The sequence below is a fragment of the Pongo pygmaeus genome, chromosome 4 (genome assembly GCF_028885625.2).
Source record: "Pongo pygmaeus isolate AG05252 chromosome 4, NHGRI_mPonPyg2-v2.0_pri, whole genome shotgun sequence".
Classification (NCBI taxonomy): domain Eukaryota; kingdom Metazoa; phylum Chordata; class Mammalia; order Primates; family Hominidae; genus Pongo; species Pongo pygmaeus.
Genome location: NC_072377.2, coordinates 61,216,782 through 61,240,757, shown reverse-complemented (window position 1 = coordinate 61,240,757; position 23,976 = coordinate 61,216,782). Strand labels below are relative to the sequence as shown.

General features: G+C 37.1%; 1 protein-coding gene across 8 annotated transcripts in view; it reads left to right on the top strand.

The window, feature by feature from the left end:
* The window catches only part of IL6ST (interleukin 6 cytokine family signal transducer), a 72,104-nt gene that overhangs the window by 38,221 nt on the left and 9,907 nt on the right, over positions 1–23,976 (top strand). For 3 of the 8 annotated variants that reach the window (XM_063664828.1, XM_054487986.2, XM_054487987.2), the window contains 7 exons: positions 628–838; positions 1,875–2,057; positions 4,521–4,622; positions 4,800–4,946; positions 5,272–5,412; positions 9,660–9,756; positions 13,874–13,955. In XM_063664828.1, coding sequence (XP_063520898.1) covers positions 628–838; positions 1,875–2,057; positions 4,521–4,622; positions 4,800–4,946; positions 5,272–5,412; positions 9,660–9,756; positions 13,874–13,955 — 963 coding nt within the window. Of the gene's footprint in view, positions 1–627; positions 839–1,874; positions 2,058–4,520; positions 4,623–4,799; positions 4,947–5,271; positions 5,413–9,659; positions 9,757–13,873; positions 13,956–14,804; positions 19,955–23,976 lie in introns of those variants that run through there. The other 5 variants (XM_054487982.2, XM_054487984.2, XM_054487988.2 and 2 more) reach the window with 3 other exon arrangements.

Below are 23,976 nucleotides of genomic sequence, written 5' to 3'. Positions count from 1 at the left end.
TGTATGGTATTATGAATGGAGGTCTTTTAAATAAATAAATTTTTATTCATCTTAATAGCAAAGCATTTGATTACTATTTTTACTAAATAGAAAGGTAATGCTTTATATGTATTAATATTATATAGAAGTCAGGTTCATAAACTACAAATAATACCTTATAGGTATTTAAGTACAGTTCTGTGAAAGTATAAGTTCTATAAGAAGAGGAATGTTGTTTTTGTACTTTGGAATTTTCCAGAGTACCTCAGAAAATAATAAAAGTTTGTGATAATCAAAATGTATGCTGGTAAGTGCATGAGTAGATCATACTAAAAAAGAAGGTAGAAAAATACTCAAGCATAAAATAAATAATTCAGACCTACATAGCCACAGTGCAGAATTGATACAGAACCAAAAGCTAACAGAATGATGCTACTTACCCTCTTTTAGTTGAGGTCATGCTTTTACTCTTCATTTAGTATGTACTAGTTTTATTTTAGAACCGAATTTAAAATGGAGATTGTGAATCCTTTCCAGTTAAATATTTAGAGATTTGACATAATGGCATGATTTGTGAATATGAAGAACAACTGATTTTTTATTCAAGATTTATGAAATTATTTTTAAAAATAAACTATTTTATTACAGACATTGCCTCCTTTTGAAGCCAATGGAAAAATCTTGGATTATGAAGTGACTCTCACAAGATGGAAATCACATTTACAAAATTACACAGTTAATGCCACAAAACTGACAGTAAATCTCACAAATGATCGCTATGTAGCAACTCTAACAGCAAGAAATCTTGTTGGCAAATCAGATGCAGCTGTTTTAACTATCCCTGCCTGTGGCTTTCAAGGTTTGTATCTATGAGATGGAGCCTGACTCTTGGGTGGAAAAATGGTGGTTAGGTATGGACAGGGCTCCCATAAAAAACACAAGTTATCTAAGACTGTCTCCTCAGTATCAGGGATAATCACTTGTTTATTTTTTAATTTTTTAAATTTTATAAATAATGATTTTCTTTTTTTTAGAGACTGGGTTTCGCCAGGTTGCTCAGGCTGGTCTCGAACTCCTGAGCTCAAGCGATCTCCCCTGGCCTCCCAAAGTGCTGGGATTACAGGCATATGCCACCAAACCCAGCTAGTGATTGCATTTTTAGGAATCAGTCAGCAGACAAATTTCATCAGGATGCAAGAAACATTTCCATCACTACATGCTCACTTAAACTTCACAGTAAGCTACTTCATTCATTTAAGCATATTCTGATTACTTACCTGGTTTTTAAAATATTATTTCAAGATTTTGAGAACTTTGTATACATATGACTGAAATGTTTATCTGAAGCTTTATTTGTAGCTTTCAAAGAAGAAAAGTTGCAATGACAAACTTAGAAAACATTTGAAGAATTTAGGGAAAGCAATTTTTTTTTTTCTTTTTGAGACACAGTCTTGCTCTGTTGCCTAGGCTGGAGTGCAATGGCACGATCTTGGCCTCTGCCTCCTGGCTTCAAGCGATTCTTGTGCACCAGCCTCCCAAGTAGCTGGAATGAAAGGCGCGCACCACAATACCTGGCTAATTTTGTATTTTTAGTAGAGACGGGGTTTCACCGTGTTGGCCAGGCTGGTTTCGAACTCCTGATGTCAAGTGATCCACCCGCCTCGGCCTCCTAAAGTATTAGAATTACAGGAATGAGCCACAATGCCCAGCGGGGAAGCAAAATCTAAGTTTAAAAATTGACTACTTTACCTGTAAGTTATAATAAAGTGCTTTTATGCAAGGAAATATAATGCTACAAAAATTGATAAATCACATGTTTTGGAAATGACTGTAAAATATGGAAATTTCAAATTTGTTAATATTTATTATTTCAATATTCAAACTTTGTTTTAAAGCTACTCACCCTGTAATGGATCTTAAAGCATTCCCCAAAGATAACATGCTTTGGGTAGAATGGACTACTCCAAGGGAATCTGTAAAGAAATATATACTTGAGTGGTGTGTGTTATCAGATAAAGCACCCTGTATCGCAGACTGGCAACAAGAAGATGGTACCGTGCATCGCACCCATTTAAGAGGTATACCTGGCTAGAAACATTTAAATTGATATCCTTTTTCTAACTCTTTAGGCAGCTTTTTCTTTTGCTTATAGTGTTTTGGTCCGTTGAAAAGACTTCCAATTTATCATAGCCTCACTACTTACTAGATGTGTGACTTTCCGCAAGTCATACTTAACCTCTCTGAATTACAGTCTCTTTATGAACAGAGTGGGGTTAATACTTTCTTCTTTTTGTACCCCAATATGATTTTATTGTCAAGGGAAAACTCCTAAAACTATAGAGTATAGAGAAATATAAGAGTCCAACTTTTGCTGCTGATTAGTTATATGTTCTCTGTACCTCATCCTTCAGATGAGAAAATAGTTTCCTAGAGCATCTGGATGACTTGTTTAATGTCTTAGAACCATCAGCTAGAGGAAGCAGAACTAGAACTCAGATTTCCTTATGTCTTTCAATTGGAAGTAGTAACAAAGGACAGAAGTAATGAATCGTAGCGCTCCAGTCTGTGTGTTATGGTGCTGCTTAAGTGGTTATAAAGTGATAAAACAACTTTGAAGAGAAAAAAAACTCAGTTTATATTCTTGTTGATAATTAATAATTAGAATTCAGCTGTGAATAATATGGTTAATTAGAGAAAAGCCCTAAGCAGAGAGATTCCTGCCATAAAGTTTTTGAGCTTTAGTCATAATACAGGCTGTTTGGACTTACCTGTTATTAGTGTACAGTTTTAATAAGCTTGGTTGTCTAGTTTACTGACTTTATCAAATTAAAAACATGGTGGAGCTTAGGAAGTCCTGAAACAGGCTGGAAATAACTATAGAAACTTTAAAAAAAATAAATAAATACAAGGTCTCACTCTGTTGCCTAGGCTAGAGTATGGTGGCATGATCATGGCTCACTGCGGCCTTCAACTCCCAGGCTAAAGTGACCCTTCTGCCTCATCCTCTGGAGTATCTGGGACTACAGGCACATGCTGCCACACTCAGCTAATTTTATTTTTTTTGTAGAGAGGGAATCTCACTGTGTTGCAAAGGCTGATCTCCAACACCTGGCCTCAAGCGAGTCTCTTACCTCAGACTCCCAAAGTACTGGTATTACAGGCGTGAACCACTGCTCAGAGCCAATAGAAACTTTTTAAAGAAGTGGCCGATGCGGTGGCTCACGCCTGTAATCCCAGCACTTTGGGAGGCTGAGGCGGGCAGATCACCTCAGGTCGGGAGTTCGAGACCAGCCTGACCAACGTGGATAAACTCCATCTCTACTAAAACAAAATCAGCTAGGCGTGGTGGCACATGCCTGTAATCCCAGCCATTTGGGAGGCTGAGGCCGGAGAATGTCTTGAAGCCGGGAGGCGGAGGTTGCAGTGAGCCAAGATCATGCCATTGCACTCCAGCCTGAACAACAAGAATGAAACTCCATCTCAAAAAAAATAGAAGCTAGCATAGGTTGTGGAGACATTAAGTTTGGGTAGGTAGTCGTATGTTGGTCAGTAACCCTGAAAGCATCACATTAGAGTAGAATATAAAAATTGTTCATTTTTTGGTAATATTGGATCATTAAGAAAAGGTAAAATCACTCTGTTTAAGAAGGTAAAGGAGCATGTAACTTCATGAGTAATAGTTAAGGAATATACATTCTTATTGAAGGTATAAATTTCAATAAAACATTTTCTAATATGTACAGATAATATGCTGTATAAAAAAGAAAAATTTTAGTGGTGCATGCTAAAAAAGATAAAAATAAAGGAAGTTTGTTTTGGTTTTTGCTTTTTTGAGACAGAGTCTCACTCTATCGCCCAGGCTGGAGTGCAGTGGTGCGATCTCGGCTCACTGCAAGCTCCGCCTCCTGGGTTCAAGTGATTCTCCTGCCACAGCCTCCCAAGCAGCTGGGACTACAGGCTCCCACCACCATGCCCAGCTAATTTTTGTATTTTCAGTAAAGGGGGGTTTCACCATGTTGACCACGCTGGTCTCAAACTCCTGACCTCAAGTGATCCTCCCACCTTAACCTCCCAAAGTGCTGGGATTACAGACATGAGCCACGGCGCCCGGCCAAGGAAGTTTTTTAAGTTACCCTTTTTTCCAATTCGCAAACTAGGGCCATTAGTGCTTTCCCTAGGTCTTCCTACTTTAGTCGTCTTGCTCCTTAGGCTGTTCTCTCTTGTAGGTAAGACATAACAAAAATTGTCAGACTCTATAAAATCCAGAGTAATTTGAGATCATTGTTTTATAAATTCTAAATGTAAATACCATCATCATTCTTAACAATGTATTTTTTATCCACTGCATTGGCAATACTTTTACAGACAGTTTTACCTGATTAAGCTTGAATCCAGTATGGAAAAGGCAATGCTTACTTAGAAAACTGCAGGTTTAATAGAAAATTAAGTGGTCATGAAATTATAATGTAGAAATAAATTATGGTATTAACTTGACTTTTTCATTATGGAAAAACATGCTTAATCTGCTATTCTTGCTTTAGGGAACTTAGCAGAGAGCAAATGCTATTTGATAACAGTTACTCCAGTATATGCTGACGGACCAGGAAGCCCTGAATCCATAAAGGCATACCTTAAACAAGCTCGTAAGTCCAAACTCACTTCTTTGGAAAAAAAAACAGTTTAGGGCTTTGTATTAACAAAAACATTTTATCACTTTTAAATAAAGATGTATCTCATTATGTTCAAATAATTTTATGACAAGGAAATTTTACTAGATTCTAAATGATTTTCAGTTAGCAAATGTGTTCACTCTGTTACAGCACCTTCCAAAGGACCTACTGTTCGGACAAAAAAAGTAGGGAAAAACGAAGCTGTCTTAGAGTGGGACCAACTTCCTGTTGATGTTCAGAATGGATTTATCAGAAATTATACTATATTTTATAGAACCATCATTGGAAATGAAACTGGTAATAAAACTGTATCAGTTATTAAGAATCAGTTATTTTTTCCTTAAGCTTTTAAGTACTAATTTAAGTCTGTTCTTCTTATACATCTTATAGTATATTGGCCTCAGGAAACACCTGAGAATTTGCCTTATGGTTGCTTTCATGGATTTATTGAAAAAGTACTGTGTTGTGCTTTAGAACATAAAATTATGTCAGAACATTATAAAAGTTGTTTTATGACAAAAATACTTTGCTTCTTTTTTAATACTTTCACAATGCCAAATATAGGCCAAATAAGCAAAAGCATTGAATAGTTGAATGAAGCACAGTTCTTTATTTCTTCCAGCTGTGAATGTGGATTCTTCCCACACAGAATATACATTGTCCTCTTTGACTAGTGACACATTGTACATGGTACGAATGGCAGCATACACAGATGAAGGTGGGAAGGATGGTCCAGAATTCACTTTTACTACCCCAAAGTTTGGTAAGAAATAATGAAGTTTGGTTTTTTTCTTTCTCAAACTTAGATTAGAAATGAACTTAGTTTATGTGCTAAAATTGTGTTAAAAAGTACATCTTTGGATTCATGATGATTTTTATATTATCTGGCTTTGGTTGGTGGTTTCTTTATAGAAAGTGTTATTCCTCACCTTTTTGACATTTTATTAACTGCTTCTGACTATTTTCAGCTCTACTGAAAATCATAAAAGAATTTATATATCTTTCCATGTGGGTTCATTTTTTTTCACTGGTTTGGGTGTGTTCTTTCCTTCTTTATCCTCATTTCTTTCTTTTATAGAGAGATTACTTGAAGGACTAGTCCACTTTACAGTCTTCACTTCCGTACCTCCCACTCAGTATTTAACATACTGAAATTAGGGGTCGTACCCCACCCCTGCACTGAAACCTCTCTGGTGTCACTCAAAAGACCTCTTGATCATCATATGTACTGCATGCTTTTTAGTTTTCATCTTTTTTCTACTTTTTTTTTTGGAGGCACGGTCTTATTCTGTTGCCCAGGCTACAGTGGAGTGCAATGGCATGAATATGGCACACTGCAGCCTTGACCTCCTGGGCTCAAGTGATCCTCCTACCTCAGTTTCTCAAGTAGCTGGGACCAGTGCCACCACATCCAGCTAATTTTTTTTACAGAGATGGCTGGTCTCAAACTCCTGGGCTCAAGTGATCCTTCTGGCCTTGGCCTCCTAAAGTGCTGAGATTATAGACATAAGCCACTGCCTCCAGCCTTTTCTGCATTTGACTCTGTTGGCCTTCCATCCTTGAAACTCCCTCCTCCCTTGGGTTTTCTAACCATACTTTTTCTGCTAGCGCAGTCTCCTGAGTCTCCTTGTTCTTTGGTGTGTTGTTCTTCTTCTCCTTTTTTGATTTTTTTTTTTTTTTTTTTTTTGAGACAGAGTCTCGCTCTGTCACCCAGACTGGAGTGCAGTGGTGCGATCTCAGCTCACTGCAACCTCCACCTCCCAGGTTCAAGTGATTCTTCTGCCTCAGCCTCCCAAGTAGCTGGGACTACAGGCATGTGCCACCACGCCTGGCTAATTTTTTGTATTTTTTTTTGGTAGAGATGGGGTTTCACTGTATTAGCCAGGATGGTCTCCATCTTCTGACCTTGTGTTGTGCCTGCCTCAGCCTCCCAAAATGCTGGGATTACAGGCGTGAGCTACTGTGGCTGGCATCTACTTTTAACTTTTAAATGGTTTGTATTCCCCAGAGCTCTGTTCTTGACCCTATTTTCTTTTTTTTTTTTCGAGACAGATTTTTGCTCTTGTTGCCCAGACTCGACTGCAGTGGTACAATCCCAGCTCACTGCAGGTTCAAGTGATTCTCCTACCTCAGCCTCCCACGTAGCTGGGGTAGAGGTGCCCACTGCCGCGCCTGGCTAATTTTTTGTATTTTTATAGAGACGGGGTTTCACCATGTTGGCTGGGATGGTCTCGACCTCCTGACCTCAGGTGATCCACCTGCCTCAGCCTCCCAAAGTGCTGGGATTACAGGCATGAGCCACCGCACCTGGCCTCTTGACCCTGTTTTCTTACTTGCCTATTCAAACTCTGTCCATGGCTTTAGCCATCTTCTCTTTCCTTCCCAAATACATTTCCCCTCCCTCATTCTATGCCACAACTATCCAACTCTTAGCCAAAGCCATAAATTTAGATGTGATTACAATAAATGTATTCGTATATTTTTCTCTCACATAAGCTGAGTGTCAAGTCCTATTGATTGTGCGTACCCTTTCATCATCATTTTCTTCAACTGCAAGCTCCTCATACTAACTTTCTTTTCTTAGTGCATTGCCCCCAATGAGGTCTTCACCTCATCATCTTCCCTAAAGCAAACTTAACCAGCATTCTTTCTTGTTCCCACTACATTTTGAATCATTATAGAAAATTACCTTATTTTACCTTGATTGTAACCCCCACCCCCAAGTGCCAGCCTAGTTAATGATAAGTAGTAAATTCCATGTGCCTTGTTGGTTGAATGCTTGCTGAGTGAGAGAATAAATGAATGAGTGACTACATAAAATAAATGATAAAAGGTTCTGAGCTTTGCTGTTAGGGTCAGTAATGAATATAGTTTCTGGGATAAGGTTGGTCCCATGTGGTGGTATGTTAATAGGTATGTTATTTAAAATAAAACTTTATACCATAATCTTGAGAAAAATTTAAAAATAAACTTAAAAATGTATATTTTATGTATTTCTGTGGAGACCAGCCATCTCTACAGAGGTTTGTATATATGTATGTGTGTGTATACACACATACACATAAAAGCCCATATGTATATTTTTTGTTTGTTTGTTTTTGAGACAGTCTTGCTCTGTCTCCAAGGCTGGAGTGCAGTGGTGCAGTCATAGCTCACTGCAACCTCAAATTCCTGGGCTCAAGCAATCCTCCTGCCTCAGCCTCCCAAGTAACTAAGACTGCTGGTAGGCACCACCATGCCTGGCTAGTTAAAACAAGTTTTTTGATAGAGATGGGATCTCACTGTGTTGCCCAAGCTGGTTTTGAACTCCTGGCCTCAGTCCTCCTGCCTTAGCCTCCCAGAGTGCCGGATTACAGGCATGAGCCACCATGCTCAGCCTAAAATTTTTTTATTACATAAGTGTGTTCATTATAGGGAATTTAGACTGTACGGTAAAATGTAGAGAGGAAGAAAAATTAGTCCTAGTCCCTTACCCCAAAATAACATATTTGTGTATCCTTTTAGTCTCTTCTCTGTATATATTTTTTTCCTAAAATTAAATTATACTTAGTATTATTTTATAACCTACTTTTTTTCAATTCTCTATCTATAGTCTCATGGATCCATTATGGCTTCTTCACATGACATGAGTCTTGTCAGTGAGGACCTTACAGCTTAGTTGAAGAAATTTTGCATAAGTAAATCAGAAAAAGGAGAACCTGTGGACTATGTAGACAGTAAATAGAGTAGGAATTTAAATATACCAGTAACGGATAATTTTACCTTCAGAGGTTTTATGGAGAAGAAAATACTTGAACCTTGAGTTAATATGTGGACAAATAGGAAGAAGGTAGCATCTTAGAGAGCAGCATGAGCAAAGGCACAGGCTTGAAAACATAAAAGCAGATGTTTAATAAAGCAAAGTTTCTGCCTAAATTAGATTTGGCATTTTATATATATATACACACACATACATACATACACATATCAATATATATATACACACATATATCAATATGTATACACACATAATATATATACATACACCCATATATATAATATATATATATATATATATGATGCTTAGCATTTAAGAGTTAATATTTGTCAACCCATAGTTTATTCCCAAGCATTTATCTGATTTCTTGATTTCTACTGAGCTTCATAGGATGGTAGTTACTTACAAAGGGATATGTGTGGTGGAAGGATAAAATTAAGTGAATAGTATATGGCTGCAATATTACTTTCATACATTTTTTACTGTAAAAGACTAAGTAAAATTCAAAATTAATCAGGAAAGTCATTTAAAAAATCTCCAATGTTAATTATCCCAATTAGTGATTAATTTGATGAACAAGTCCTCTTTTAAATTCAGATGAGGATTTGTGTGGTATTTAGGGATCTTAGGCTTGTTTACTTTTTAGTTTATTCCTACTTGTGCCACTCCTCATGCCCATTGAGCAGCTCCTGAAGTTCTTAGCCCTGTATCAGATATATCATCTTTTTGAAAAATGGTAAATAACTCTTAAAACTTCGGAGAGTTGCATTTTTATTTTTTAGAAGGTTAAATGTGTAGTTCAATTATGTTTTTATAGCTTTTCCATTTTACCCAGTATTTATATTTGTTCTGACATAATTTCTCTGTTATACAGTATTAGAACTCAGAGATAAACTTTTACTAAAATTCTACCAAATGCAGATCATAAATATTACAAATGGTTATGTTTGAAAGCTCTAACCCAGTAGATTACCCGATACACTGATCATTTTTATCCCCCAACCGACATATATTTTATGCTATGCGGCCAGGTTAATGTATAAGACATAAATGGTTGGGATGTGATTTACCAAAGAGAGAAGAGGGTAAAAATCATCAAGTCTGAAGAGACCTTGAAAAATAATTAGGATTGTATTTTATCTTTTCAACAGTAAGTCTCGTTGGGAAGTTGTATTATATCTCCTTAGTTCATATGTCAACAATTATTTCCCATGACACCTCTTTCTTTTTTCTTTTTTTCTTTTTTTTTTAAGCTCAAGGAGAAATTGAAGCCATAGTCGTGCCTGTTTGCTTAGCATTCCTATTGACAACTCTTCTGGGAGTGCTGTTCTGCTTTAATAAGCGAGACCTGTAAGTAACCTTGTTCATATTTTTGCATTTTCCCCCAGCTTTATTGAGCTGAATTTACATGCAATAAAATTTATCCATTTTAAGTGTACAGTTTGATGAACTTTTGTAATTACATACAGATGTATAACTACCACCACAATCACAATATAGAACATTTTCATCACTTTTATAAAGCTTCCTTGTTCTCCTTTGTAATCTGTCTTCTCCTCAACCCAACCCCAGGCAGTCATTGATCTGCTTTTCTGTAACTGTAGTTTTGCCTTTTCTAGAATTTTTATTTATTTATCTATTTTGAGACAGAGTTTCACTCTTGTTGGCCAGGCTGGTCTCGAACTACTGACCTCAGGGGATACACCCTCAGCCTCCCAAAGTGCTGGGATTACAGGTGTGAGCCACGGCCAAGAATTTTATATAAACAGAATCAAATAGCATGTAGTCTTTTGCGTATGTCTTTCATGTAATATTTTTGAGATTCATCCATGTTGTTGCATATACTTCTCCCTTTTTTTTTTTTTGAGATGGAGTCTCACTCTGTTACCCTTACTGGAGTACAGTGGCATGATCTTGGCTCACTGCAACGTCCACCTCCTGAGTTCAGGTGATTCTCCTGCCTCAGCTTCTTGAGTACCTGGGATTACAGGCACTTGCCACCATGCCCAGCTAATTTTTGTGTTTACAGTTGAGACGGAGTTGCACCATGTTGGCCAGGCTGGTCTCGAACTCCGGACCTCAAGTGATCCACCCACCTTGGCTTCCCAAAAGTGCTGGGATTACAGGCATGAGTCACCACACCTGGCCTACCTTTTTCTTTTTTATTGCTGAACAGTATTGTGTAGTATGGATATATCAAAACTTAGACTGATCTGTTATGAAAGTTTAGGTTATTTCTAATTTTTAGCTATTATAAATAATGTTGCTATGAATATTCACATACAAAACTGTGCGAGCATATGTTTTCCTTTATCTTGAACAAATAATAGGAGTGAGAGTGCTGGGTCATATGCTAAGTATATGTTCAACTTTATAAGAAACTGCCAAACTTTTTCAGAGTGGCTACACCATCTTGGATTGCCTCCAGCAGTGTTCCATATTATCACTAACACTTATTGCTGTCAGACTTCTTTCATTCTAGTGGGTGTGTAGTACTATATCATTTTAATTTTCATTTCTCCAATGACTAGTAATGGATCTTTTCATGTATCACGTATATATTTTCTTTTGTGATGTGTCTATTGAAATCTTTTACCCATTTTCAAATTGGGTTATTTTGTTTATAATTGAGCTATAAGAATGCTTTATATGTTCTGGTTACAACATTGTTAAATACGTTTTGCAAACTTTTATCCCAGTCTGTGCTTTTTTTGTCTTAACTGTGGCTTTAGAAAAGCAGAAGTTTTACGCCTGTAATCCCACCACTTTGGGAGGTCAAGGTGGGTGGCTCACAAGGTCAGGAGATTGAGGCCATCCTGGCTAACACAGTGAAACCCCATCTCTACTAAAAATACAAAAACTTAGCCGGGCGTGGTGGCACACGCCAGTAGTCCCAGCTACGCGGGAGGCTGAGGCAGGAGAATTGCTTGAACCCAGGAGGCATAGGTTGCAGTGAGCCAAGATCACGTCACTGCACTCCAACCTGGGTGACAGAGCGAGACTCCGTCTGGGAAAAAAAAAAAGAAAAGTATAAGTTTTTTATTTTGATGAAGTTCATTTTATCAGTTTTTTTCTGTGGTTCCTGAGTTTTGTGTCCTGCCAAACACAGTATCAAAATATTGTCTCATGTTTTCTTCCACAAGTTCAATAGTTTCAGCTCTTAGTCTATGATCCATTTCAGGTTATTTTTGTGCATGGTGTGAGGTCAGGGTCAAGGTTCATTTTGTTCATTCAGATGTCTAATTCCATTGTCATTTATTTTGAAAAGAGTGTCTTTTCCCCATTGAATTGCTTTGGTACCTTTGCTAAAAGCAATTGTCTTTATAAGTCTGTATCTATTTCCATACTCTCACTTCTGTTTCATAAATGTATATATGTCCGTTCTTATGCCAATACCACATTGCCTTGGTGAGTATAGCTCTATAGTAAATTTTGAAAATAGGTAGGATTCTTCCAGTATGTTCTTTTTTTAAAGAAGTTATTTTGGCTAGGTTTTTTGCCTTTTCATATACATTTTAATTCAGCTTGTCAATTTTTTTAAAACTATAGTTTTGATTGGGGTTTTATTGAATCTGTAGGTCAGATTTAATTGAATCTATAGGAGAGAACTGCAATCTTAATGCTACTCTTTCAATCTGTGAACCTGGTTTATTTATTTATTTGGGTTTTGGTTAATTTACTTTCGCAGTGTTTTGTAGTTTTCAGTAGACAGGCCTTGTGTAACTAACTTTTTTTGAATTCATGACAGAAGTATTTTTTGTTATTATAAATGGAATGTTTAAAAATATTTTCTAATTCTTAGTATATAGAAATGCAATTGATTTTTTAAAATATGTTCATCATGTATACTGAGACTTTGATAAATTCATTTATTAGTAGCTTTTTGGATTCCTTAGGATTTTCTAGATACACAATCATGCTTCTTGGGAGTAATTATAATTGTTCTAATCTTTATGCTTTTAGTTCTTTTTATTGTCTTAATGCACTGGCTAAGACCTCTAGTACATATAGTACATCTAGACCATATAAGAACATTGCATTGTTCCTAATTTTAGAGGTGAAAGTATTTAGTCTTTCACCATCACATGTGATGTTAGCTGTAGGTTGAAGTTTTTGCTTTGTGGGGTTTTTTTTTGTTTTGAGACTGAGTTCTACTCTTGTTGCCCAGGCTGGGGTGCAGTGGCACAATCTTGGCTCACTGCAGCCTCCACCTTCTGGGTTCAAGCAATTCTCCTGCCTCAGCCTCCCGAGTAGCTGGGATTACAGGCATGCACTACCATGCCTGGCTAATTTTTTTGTATTTTTATTTTAGTAGAGATGGGGTTTCACCATGTTGGCCAGGCTGGTCTCGAACTCCTGACCTCAGGTAATCCACCCACCTCAGCCTCCCAAAGTGCTGGGATTACAGGTGTGAGCCACCGCGCCCGGCCACTTTATGGGTTTTTTTTCCTCTTTACTACTACTTGCAGGGGGAGGTTCTTATTTCTGTTTTGCTTTGCTAGCAATTTTTATCACGAATGAGTGTCACAATTTGGTCAAATGCTTTTTCTGAATCTATTGAGATGATCATACGGTTTTTCTCCTTCCTTCCATGAATATGGTGCATTTTATTGATTTTCATATATCATCTTTGCATTCCTTGGATTTTGCTGCATTCAGTTTAATACTGTTTGCATCTGTGTTCATGAGTGAAGTTAGTCTGTCTTTATGTGCCTTATCTGTCTGGTTTTAAAATCAGCATAATACTGGCCTCATAAAATGAATAGGAACATGTTACCTCCTCTGTTTTCTGAAAGAGTTTGTATAGTATTAATACAATTGTTTCCTTTTGCCCAGAGTTTTGTGGGAAGGTTTTTAATTAAAAATTCAATTTCTTTAAAAATATAGCTTTCTTTTTCTTCAATCTGTTTTGGTAATTTGTGTCTTTCAAGGATTCATTCATTGGTTTGTCTAGGTTGTCAGCTTTACTACTTTTTATATTACTTCCAAATGTTATAGGTATTTCCTACAGGAGAGTCAGTCTGGTAGGCTCTCACTCTTTGAAGCACCATTCTCAGTAGTCACTTTTTTAAATTTGATTTTTGTATTTGAACTTTTTTGGTATCAGTGGGAACATTAATTTGTTATCTGGATTCTTTTAATTGGAATACCACAACATGTGGCCTGGATAAAGATTTTAAGTGGTTTTAATTGCAGAATTTTGAGAGTTTAAAAAAAATTTGAACACTGATTAGATTTAGCTTTGTTAATTCATTATGAATACATTATAATCCTTATGCATTTTCAACAGTATTTTTCTATTGGTTATAAGAAAAATAATTTTTGTTTGGGGTAGAGTAGGTATTTTTTGTTCATTTAGGTAATTGGTTTAGTTTGTAAGAGTCTTTGATGAACATGTTTAGAAACAGGGACTATTCATTGTTTATTATGTGTGGTTTTACATAGGCCATTTTTCTTTTCTCTTCAGAATTAAAAAACACATCTGGCCTAATGTTCCAGATCCTTCAAAGAGTCATATTGCCCAGTGGTCACCTCACACTCCTCCAAGGGTAAGAGAAAATGCTTCTGAGTTGTTTATAATATGCAGACATGTTAGTAGGTATATTGAGTATCTACAGTTAGTAGGTATATTGAGTATCTACAAATGTACCAAAAGATAAGATATTCAAGCTGAATCAAAAAGTAAATGAAGATAAAATAGTACATAAATGAAAATTTTAATCAAAATTTAATATGTGTGACACATTTTTAGGGTTTTATCACCATCATAGTATATTTGTTCTGATATTTTAAATTGATTAGTACACATTACAGATGTTTGGTTGAACTTGCAAACTGAAAACTTGAGGTGCTGAAACTGCTATGTGATGGTAACTACCTCAAGCATTTTGGATTGAGTATTAAAACCAAGTTCAGCAGTTTATCATTTTAGCACTGATGAAATGATCTCTGGGAACCTACTCTAAACTCTGAATTTTAAATATGCCCCAAAGGGGAACTCATTTATATTTATTATCCTCCAGTAGTCCTTAAATTTTATATAACAGATTAAACTGTATTGTGTATTTTTATATTCTACAAAATCTCCGTCATTCAGGTTTGATTTTCCTTAATGTTTTCTAGTTTTCTGTCCAGTTAATCCTAGGCTGCCTAGTCTAGGCATGAAATATTAAATACTACTTATAGATCATTAGCTTATCAAAATGTAACACCAACAATATTGATTTAGACTACTTAGACTCATTTTATAGTATCTGCATTTTGGGTAGTTGACAGTGACTTAGTGACATAATACAGGTTATTTCTGTACCACTGAGAGTTACTGGGAAGTTACAGAGATGCATTAGCTCTGTGGCTTTAACTAATACTTGCCATATACAATTTTCTCTCTTCCTTAGCACAATTTTAATTCAAAAGATCAAATGTATTCAGATGGCAATTTCACTGATGTAAGTGTTGTGGAAATAGAAGCAAATGACAAAAAGCCTTTTCCAGAAGATCTGAAATCACTGGACCTGTTCAAAAAGGAAAAAATTAATACTGAAGGACACAGCAGTGGTATTGGGGGGTCTTCATGCATGTCATCTTCTAGGCCAAGCATTTCTAGCAGTGATGAAAATGAATCTTCACAAAACACTTCGAGCACTGTCCAGTACTCTACTGTGGTACACAGTGGCTACAGACACCAAGTTCCATCAGTCCAAGTCTTCTCAAGATCCGAGTCTACCCAGCCCTTGTTAGATTCAGAGGAGCGGCCAGAAGATCTACAATTAGTAGATCATGTAGATGGCGGTGATGGTATTTTGCCCAGGCAACAGTACTTCAAACAGAACTGCAGTCAGCATGAATCCAGTCCAGATATTTCACATTTTGAAAGGTCAAAGCAAGTTTCATCAGTCAATGAGGAAGATTTTGTTAGACTTAAACAACAGATTTCAGATCATATTTCACAATCCTGTGGATCTGGGCAAATGAAAATGTTTCAGGAAGTTTCTGCAGCAGATGCTTTTGGTCCAGGTACTGAGGGACAAGTAGAAAGATTTGAAACAGTTGGCATGGAGGCTGTGATTGATGAAGGAATGCCTAAAAGTTACTTACCACAGACTGTACGGCAAGGCGGCTACATGCCTCAGTGAAGGACTAGTAGTTCCTGCTACAACTTCAGCAGTACCTATAAAGTAAAGCTAAAATTATTTTATCTGTGAATTCAGATTTTAAAAAGTCTTCACTCTCTGAAGATGATCATTTGCCCTTAAGGACAAAAATGAACTGAAGTTTCACATGAGCTATTTCCATTCCAGAATATCTGGGATTCTACTTTAAGCACTACATAAACTGACTTTATCCTCAGACTAGCTGAATGATTTTGTGCTGTTTCAGGATGTTTGCACTGAAGAAAAACAGAAAGCTTATCTGAAATTTATAAAACTTTTTGTTTTGCTACATAGAAAACAGAAGGTATTTAAATAATAAGCAGTGATATGCTTAGTGAGCACAGCTATACTGATTTTGATTAGAATAGTCATCAAAGTGGCTTAGGGACAGTTAATATAAAAGATTAGAGGAGCAAGGTATAGACTATCTACTTCTGCTAAAATAACTTAAAAAGAGGTCCATAGGCCATAACTATATGAGCCCAGCTTTTGTAATCTGACAAAAAAATGAGGAGCAGCCTCGTGTATATCAATGTACACAGTATTCCTTAGGTCCCTTCCATTGGTAGTGATGCTGCGAGTTATTGCTGGAGAAAAGGAATTCTAGAGCTTTAACTTGGCAGATTAAAAGTACTCATTTTTTATTCATCAATAATTAGTAATCTCACTAGTTTTCAAAAATTTGCATATTATTGACAACCTCTTTAAAGATCCATTTCACAAACTCAACAGAGTGCCATGATAAGAGCTAGGGATCCCCCAAACTATCTCAAGCATCTAAAAAATTGCCATTTTTAAAGGCTTAAATTGTAGTAGTAAAGGGGAAAAAAAAAACCATAAAGCATCTAAAAAATTGGCTTTTTAAAAGGCTTAAATTGCTAATGTTTATATATATATATATACACACACATATATATACACATATCATTGACTTTTAAGACTTCAGAGTATTGGGTAGATGAACACTTTATACAGTATATATCTTCAGCTTAAATTTGTTTTGAGTATTTTTTTTTATTTTTAAGTAGGCAAAGATTTAAATTTTTTTATTTTTAGTAAATGTTTGAGGCAAACTAAGACAACTTGGGCAATATTTACCAAAACAAAACAGAACCCCAAAAAATGTACATCTTGATCTTAGCAAATATCGTTATTGTAGAGACACTTAATAAAGAGATGGTATTTTAATATCTGCAGTTCTGAGGTAGGGTGGAACTTAGTTCTACATTGTGATTTAGGAATTTTTAAAACCTTTTTTCTTCAAGAGAGAAGTGACCCAGGCCTCAAGTTTAGTGCTAAAGCCACTAGTGTACTTACGCTGTCCCCTAACCACCACATGTGATATGGACGCAGATGCTAAATATAGGGGCTTTCTTAAGAAAGTAAGAGGAAATTAGCAAGCGTTATTAGTGATTGACTACTGCTATCAGGTGAATTTAAAGGAAACAGGTTTTTATGCCATATTTAAGTTACAGAAACCAGGCATGCTTAGAATAGTTTCTAGAGGTTATTGGAGAATAGAAAGCTAAGAAAACTTGGTATACATTTACAACTGAAATATAATTACACTTTTTACTCTCAGAATATTGTCCACATTAGACTTCCTGTTTATCTTTTATATTCTTGCATTTATATAATGCCTCATCCTTTCAAAGTTCTTTCACATATTATGTGATCTTCTTTATGAAAAAAAGTAGATGCTTTATTCTGATATATTCAGTTTCCCACTTTAAGCAAAAGTAGATTAATAGAATGACGAATTCAAAGTAGATGAGGAAAATCAGGCACAGAGAAGTAAAGGTAGGGATAGACCCAAATTTACACAACAAGATAATGACATCTCCAGCTTTTAAGTTGATCATCAAAAGGCTGGGCTGGTTTTGTCTTGCTGTATGTGTCAGGAAATTTATACCTATTACATTTTCCATTTTCTCAAAATTTAAGTCACATGACTATAATGTTTAGCTGCAACTTTCCTCATAACAAATAGTGTCATGAAGAATGTTGTAGTGTGAAGTTTGTACATTTCAGGGTCAGATATACAATGTGAACTCTTGATCTACAGGAATGAGAATGGAGGATCATTGAAGGCCATGATATTAACAAATTTGCATGTTGAAGCCTGTATAAAACATGGTACAGTGAGTGAATATACCCCCATCCCCAAGAACACTTTATACATATTAAATGGATATATGATTACTGTGCAAAAATTCATTCTGGAAATGAACATATATTTGAGCACTAATATGTAATGTACGTCTTCTGCCCTAAGGAGAAAATAAATTATAAAACTTTTTACATTCAGAATTACTTTCCCGAGCATGTTTTAGAATAATCTATGTGTTGATGCATGTAAATTGTACTTTAGGTAGGCAAAGAAACAAATCTGGTTATTTATGTAAAAACTAGTCTAATAAAGTTAGTGGCTTTATCACTTTAAATCTTTAGTGTCTAAAAGTGGTGTTTAAAGTAATAGCACATCAGAAAACCTTGTCTGGACAAAACTAGTTCACTTACTGCTTCTGCACCTGCAGTTGCTCCCTTTAGGGTTATGAAATAAGGACCCAAATGTTAAATGTGTTGATACTATAACTTGTCAGTTACTGATGTCTGTGGTATCCGGCCCTCATCTCTGAAAGGGATAATACTGAATAATTATTAGAAAACTATAAAACTTCGCACTTTGTGCAATTAAAATCTAAAATTTTAATCCTGTCCTTTTTTACTATGGATCAGTCGGCACTCGGGAACAGAGCAGCAAGGAAAAAAAGCAAATTTCATTCACATGTTCTGTGTTCCTACCTCTTCTCTACCTAATTGTTCATTTAAATTTCAGCCTTATTCCTTGATAAGGGATTTTACCACATGAAGTCATCCAGTGACCCTAGCTCTTATTGTGAAGTTAGTGGAGTATACTTAGAAATGTTACAACTTTAAAATGTTAAGAAACATTTATTAAAGCTCATATTTAAAGTAGAGCATCTAGTTTGAGAAATAGAAATCAATTATTAAAGATGTATTTTTTCTACCCATTTAACTAGTTAAAACCATGACATGTAAATGTAGAAGTAGAATAATCATAGAATTCCCTAAAATATTTGTTTACTAACATATATTGACCAAGTACATCAAGCAGGAGAGATCTTCATTCTGTTATAGTCCACATCATTCTAATTTTGCTCAGTTGTTATTAAGAGCATATTCCTAAACCATACACTTGTTTCAATAAAATTTTATTTTGTTGAGATGAATAAAATAACAAAGTTACAAGCTACATAAGACAAAAGTTCAATTGTTCAAAAAAATTTACTGGGATAGCTTTCTATTATAGGTATTGTTAGATTATATTGCGTTGATAAGATTACTTTCTAAAAAGTTTGTACTTTTCTGTAAATTAAAAGAATATGGAGTCATAAAATGGCAAGTGTTTTAGGATTAGCCTAAAATTGGACATTGTCATCGATTTCAAAGAAGGTATGAACTAGCAGTCTTACAGCCTAATTCTTCTTTGGACTGGTCCTTGGCAGCAGTTCCTTTTCAGACTCGATAAACAGAATTCAGACAGATGTAAGTCAAAACAAAACTTTACAAAGCCAAGCGTATTATCTTTTGCATTAACCTATTTTTTTTTCCATCATACATGCTACTAGTATGTGCATTAGCATGATATTCTTACATACATTGCATTAAAAATTAAAAGGTGGCAGCTCAGGGTGAGCTCTTCTGTTGCTCATTTGTTCCTAAATTTTTAAGGGCTTTTTCTCAGTCAATAGTTTGTACAAACTGGTTAGTTTAACTTCATTACCCATTTCATTAAAGTTGATGGATCGTGTGATGAGATGCATTTAAGGCTGATAGTGATAGATTTTTTTTATTTCTTGAACACCAGCTTTGTCTGAATGATGTTCTTTTATCTCTTGAACACAAGCTTTGAATGATAACTACAGGTTTTAAGTGCTGTTACATTAATACCATAATGTGATGTGTTAGAAACAAAGGGATATTTCAAAGGTAGATATTTGAAAATTCTCTAGTCTCAATGTATATGTGTATTGAATATACTCTAAAAATAAGTGTGCAATTTGCTAGTAGGACAATGCAGTGACTAGCATTAGGTATGTTTCTTTTATATCTTAGCTATGTCCCACTTTCTTCTAAGTGCAATCCTTTCATGTTCACTTGCTGTTTTACCCCATCTACTCTAACTTCATTTGGAAGGCTTGTCTAGAGTATAGCATGTATTTTTACCTTTGCAGTGAATTGCATGTGCTGATTGTAACCACAGCTATTTTTATGTTGACATAACTCCAAATGTTATATTAAATGTTCTATTATATATTAGCTCTAATCCCTTAAGTAAATTTTAAGAAATAAATTTTTGTTCAAATTTTTTTCTGTATGTGGTTACTATCATCTGACTATGCATATTTGTAACAGCATTTATCATTAGTGGTGTTAGGTAAATAAGCATCTTAGTGTAAATGAGATGCTTCATGTGGATTTTGTGACATTTTAAATGTTTGACATAATGGAATGTGATTTAAAAGAAAACCAGTACACTATCTTGGCCTTAATAACAGAATGGAGATGGCAGATTTATCCACTAGTTTTCCAGATGTACTATTTAATAGCTGAGGTCTGAAATCGTAGCATCCTACCTCCTAGTGGACATTAAAAAGAAAACAAAAACCTACTTGGTTGTCAAGAGCCCAAGTATGGAGGTGCTGCGCCATCTTGTGGCCTGTCTGTGCCCACCCCGCACTCCGCTGGAGTCTCCATCCTTGTTGCAGTGAGACTTGAAGGAGATTGATACATGGCATCCTCCTGCTACTTCTTGAGGTTACTAAGTAGTATATGAAACTAATCAGTCAGCAAGTCCACCTGGAAGGAAAAGAAAATCTCAACGATTAATGTGCCTTCACATTGTGATTTTGTCTAAAAAAATGTAGTGAGTCAAAAAACCCACAAGCCGGCCAACAGTAAGTCCTTCACATATATACCAGAGTTTATAGAAATAACATGTCAGCTTTGGGCTATGTGCTCCTTTGTTTAAAATCTTCTATTTGGTTATGGCTTGTATAGGCTCAAGCCTGATTTCTTTAAGGTGTGGTGGCTCATCTTATCCTAATTTGTATGATAGATACAGTCCATCCTGCTTTGGAAAAGATTATGTAACTCCTTGAGAGCATACTCTTTCCCTAGCCCAAAGGCAGTGAAATAGTTTTCTTGTTCAGGATTGCTTAACTTTCTATTTAAGCTTTTTCTTTTTAAATTAATACAGACTTCTACACTTTCAAAATATGAAACATATTACAACTGCGTATAGGCTCTTCCATACTTAAGTCCAGTGCTTGGGCAAGTTAATGGAGTGAAAAGAATACGAGCAAAGGGGAACTGAGGTAGAAAAAGAAGAATATGTGAAAGCAGCAGGAAGCTCAGCCAACTCGGAATCAGGGTGAACAGCTCGAGTCCTGTTGCTGCTGATTGGGGTTGGCTCTCGGACAACTTAGTAAGATCATGGAAAGGCTGCTTGGGTTCTCCATAGCTGAAAAGTTCTGTCTCCATCGAGGGAGGAAAATGTACCTTTCAACTCAAAGTTCAGTATTTATTTTTCAATACAGCTATTTTCTCCAACTGCTAAAGATTTTCAACAGATACGAAGCCAGAGCTTAGTTTTAGAAACCTGTGGACATTCAAACCTGATTCTTTTATTCCCTGTGACTATGGTTATGTCATTTTACGTGTCAAAAAAGTTTATCTAGAATTGTCATTTCTTATTTTTGAGCTTTTTTTAGTGAGAATTATCCCCTCACTTAAATGGCTTTTTATTTAAACATCTGTGCATTCTGTATGAAATTGTAGTCTTTCTGGGATAACATGGTGAGATATATGGTGGTAATCCACACACACAAAAATAAAAGCCAAAAAAAAAAAAAAAAACCCCTCAGGTAAAGTATTTCTCTCTCTTCAACTGTCTCATTAGCCCTGGCTGTGGATGGTCCTTCTGAGACAGGCTAGCCAGAGTAATTCAACGGCCGCAAGTGGTTTCTCCCCCAGAGTGCTGGTTCAAACTCTGAATAAGACCAGCCTGTTGGTTAGAAATCTAATACCTCAGTCCAGGCCTACTTTCCTAGAACAATCTTCACTTAGTAACAGGTCCAAGACACAACTATTAAGTATACATCTGGGTCCCATCCCTGTAGGGAAGGGTTTTCCCTGCAGTCTTGCCTGTAGTCAGAAGCAGCCTGTTGACTAATGATAGCTTTTAAAGGAATTTATAGAAAATTCTCGGAAATAGGCTCTATAAGCTTTATGAGAGGGATAATGCTTTTAAAGGAATGGCATGAAGGGGAATATTTAAATAAAAAGGCACTGAGATTCTGACAATAGAAACCATAATTCTGCATCAGCGTTCTGAGAATGAAAGGTCAGCCACTCTTCAGGTCAAAGTCAGTGTGGATTTTGCCAGTTGTTCAATCTAGACATACGAACACCAGGGCTACCCAGCCAGCATCAGTACCTAGGAAAGGACCTCCAAGAAACTCTTAACTGCCATGGTCAGAATCGAGACTAGACATTGCTGCTGGAGGTGAGGGGCCGCTCCTCTTCAAATGAACCGGCAGACCTTTCTGATCACCTGCTGGGGGCCACATGCTGGAGCAGGGTGTCCAAAGGTGAGCAAATACATGCCATCTATGAAGTGTTTACTGTGGGTTATGAAATCCTAGAAACTTATGAGGTAAATACCAGCACGATTTACAAACACAGGCTCCAAGAGGTTGAATAACTTGCCCAGGGTCACGTGGTTGACAAACAGTGGAGTTCCAACTCCAGCCTGATCCAAAGTCCGCATTCTTTGATGTGTACACCAATTGTACCCAATCACTTAAGCAAAATCCTTGATGATGTCATGCCCAGGCTAGCTTAAGGAGAATGCACACCTGCTTCCCAGGCCCTTCAAACTCTTCTGAGTTTCTCTTCCCCTCGTCTCCCTCCCCACCACCCTTGTTTGTGAATATGGGGCACCTCATGCCCTCAAGCAGCCCCCTGCACCTGCAATTGCCTACCTTGAAGTGTCCTAACTGAGCCTCGAGCCCAGAGCAGTGCTTCTCCTTATGCCCTCAAGGTTTACTCCGAGGCTAGCTCCCCACCCCTACTAGCACATACATTTACTCTGACCCTATAGAGCAACCCCTACAAAAGAGGTCAATGTGTCCCACTTTCCTGAGAATGCAGCCTCACACGACCCCTGGAGTCTCATTCTTTTGGCCAAAGAAAGACTCCTCTAATGGTGGAATCTAGCCCATGGCAACTAGTGACAGGAGGATCTCCGGCAGGGGCTTTTCCTGGGTGCTCAGACCACGGTCCTGCCCCAGGTCGTTCTGTCCACAGACTTCCCCGGGCCCGCTGCCTAGCACGAGCACCCGTTCCAGCCTGGCTCACCTTCACGGTGCCGCCAGCCGCTCCTCTCCATCTCCTGCCACTCCCGGAGGGGCTGCCTGCTGCTGCCCCGCTGTGCTGACCTCATTCCCCACGTTTGCTTTCTGTCCTTTTGGGCCCTCGCTGGACCTTTCCAACCCCCCATTTGCACACTTTATAGTTTCCAGAACATACTGAGTTTCCTCTAACCTAGCCCATGCGCATGATTTCCTCTCCTAGAATGTTCTCCAGTCCCCAGTCCCTGTTAAGCTGGGAAATTCTTATTGGTTCACCAAAAATCAACTCAAATAGATACCCTCTTAAGGGAAGTCTTCCATTCTTCTCTCTCCTTCCCCGAGTTAAGGGCCTTCTATATCCTGGCACCTACTGCTGGGCCTCTGGAGAGAGGGCCCTGGCTCAGTCCTCTCCTGGTCTAGCATAGTGCTTGGTGTTTGGCAGAACTTGCTTATATGAACAGGTAAGTGGGTGAATAAACAGATTATTTTTAATTTTAAAAAAATGTTTAAAATGTGTCTCAGGTTTCTTCTAATCCAGAGTTGCACAGTGCCATGGGCAGTCAGGAATCTGCCTCCTTCGCACCTCAAATCTGGGATCATTTCCTGATTCCCATCCCACCCTGGCTACAGGCAAGAGCTTCCCGCCACCGAGAGAGAGAGTCTTCTCTGTTGCCCAGGCTCAAGCAATCCTCCCACCTCAGCCTCTCAAGTAGCTCAGACTACAGGCAGCACTGCCATGCCCGGCTAATTTTTCTTTTTTGTAGACACGGGCTCACTTTGTTGCCCAGGCTGGTCTCAAATGCCTGGCTTCAAGCCATCTTCCATCCTTGGCCTTCCAAAGTGCTGTGATTACAGCTCTGAGCCACCGTGCCTCGGCAAGAGCTTTCATTTGAAGCAAAATATATACTCAATCCAAAAGCAAAAATTTAGAGAAAATTAAAGTCAGATGGATCCTTACTAATCATTTTGTCCAAACT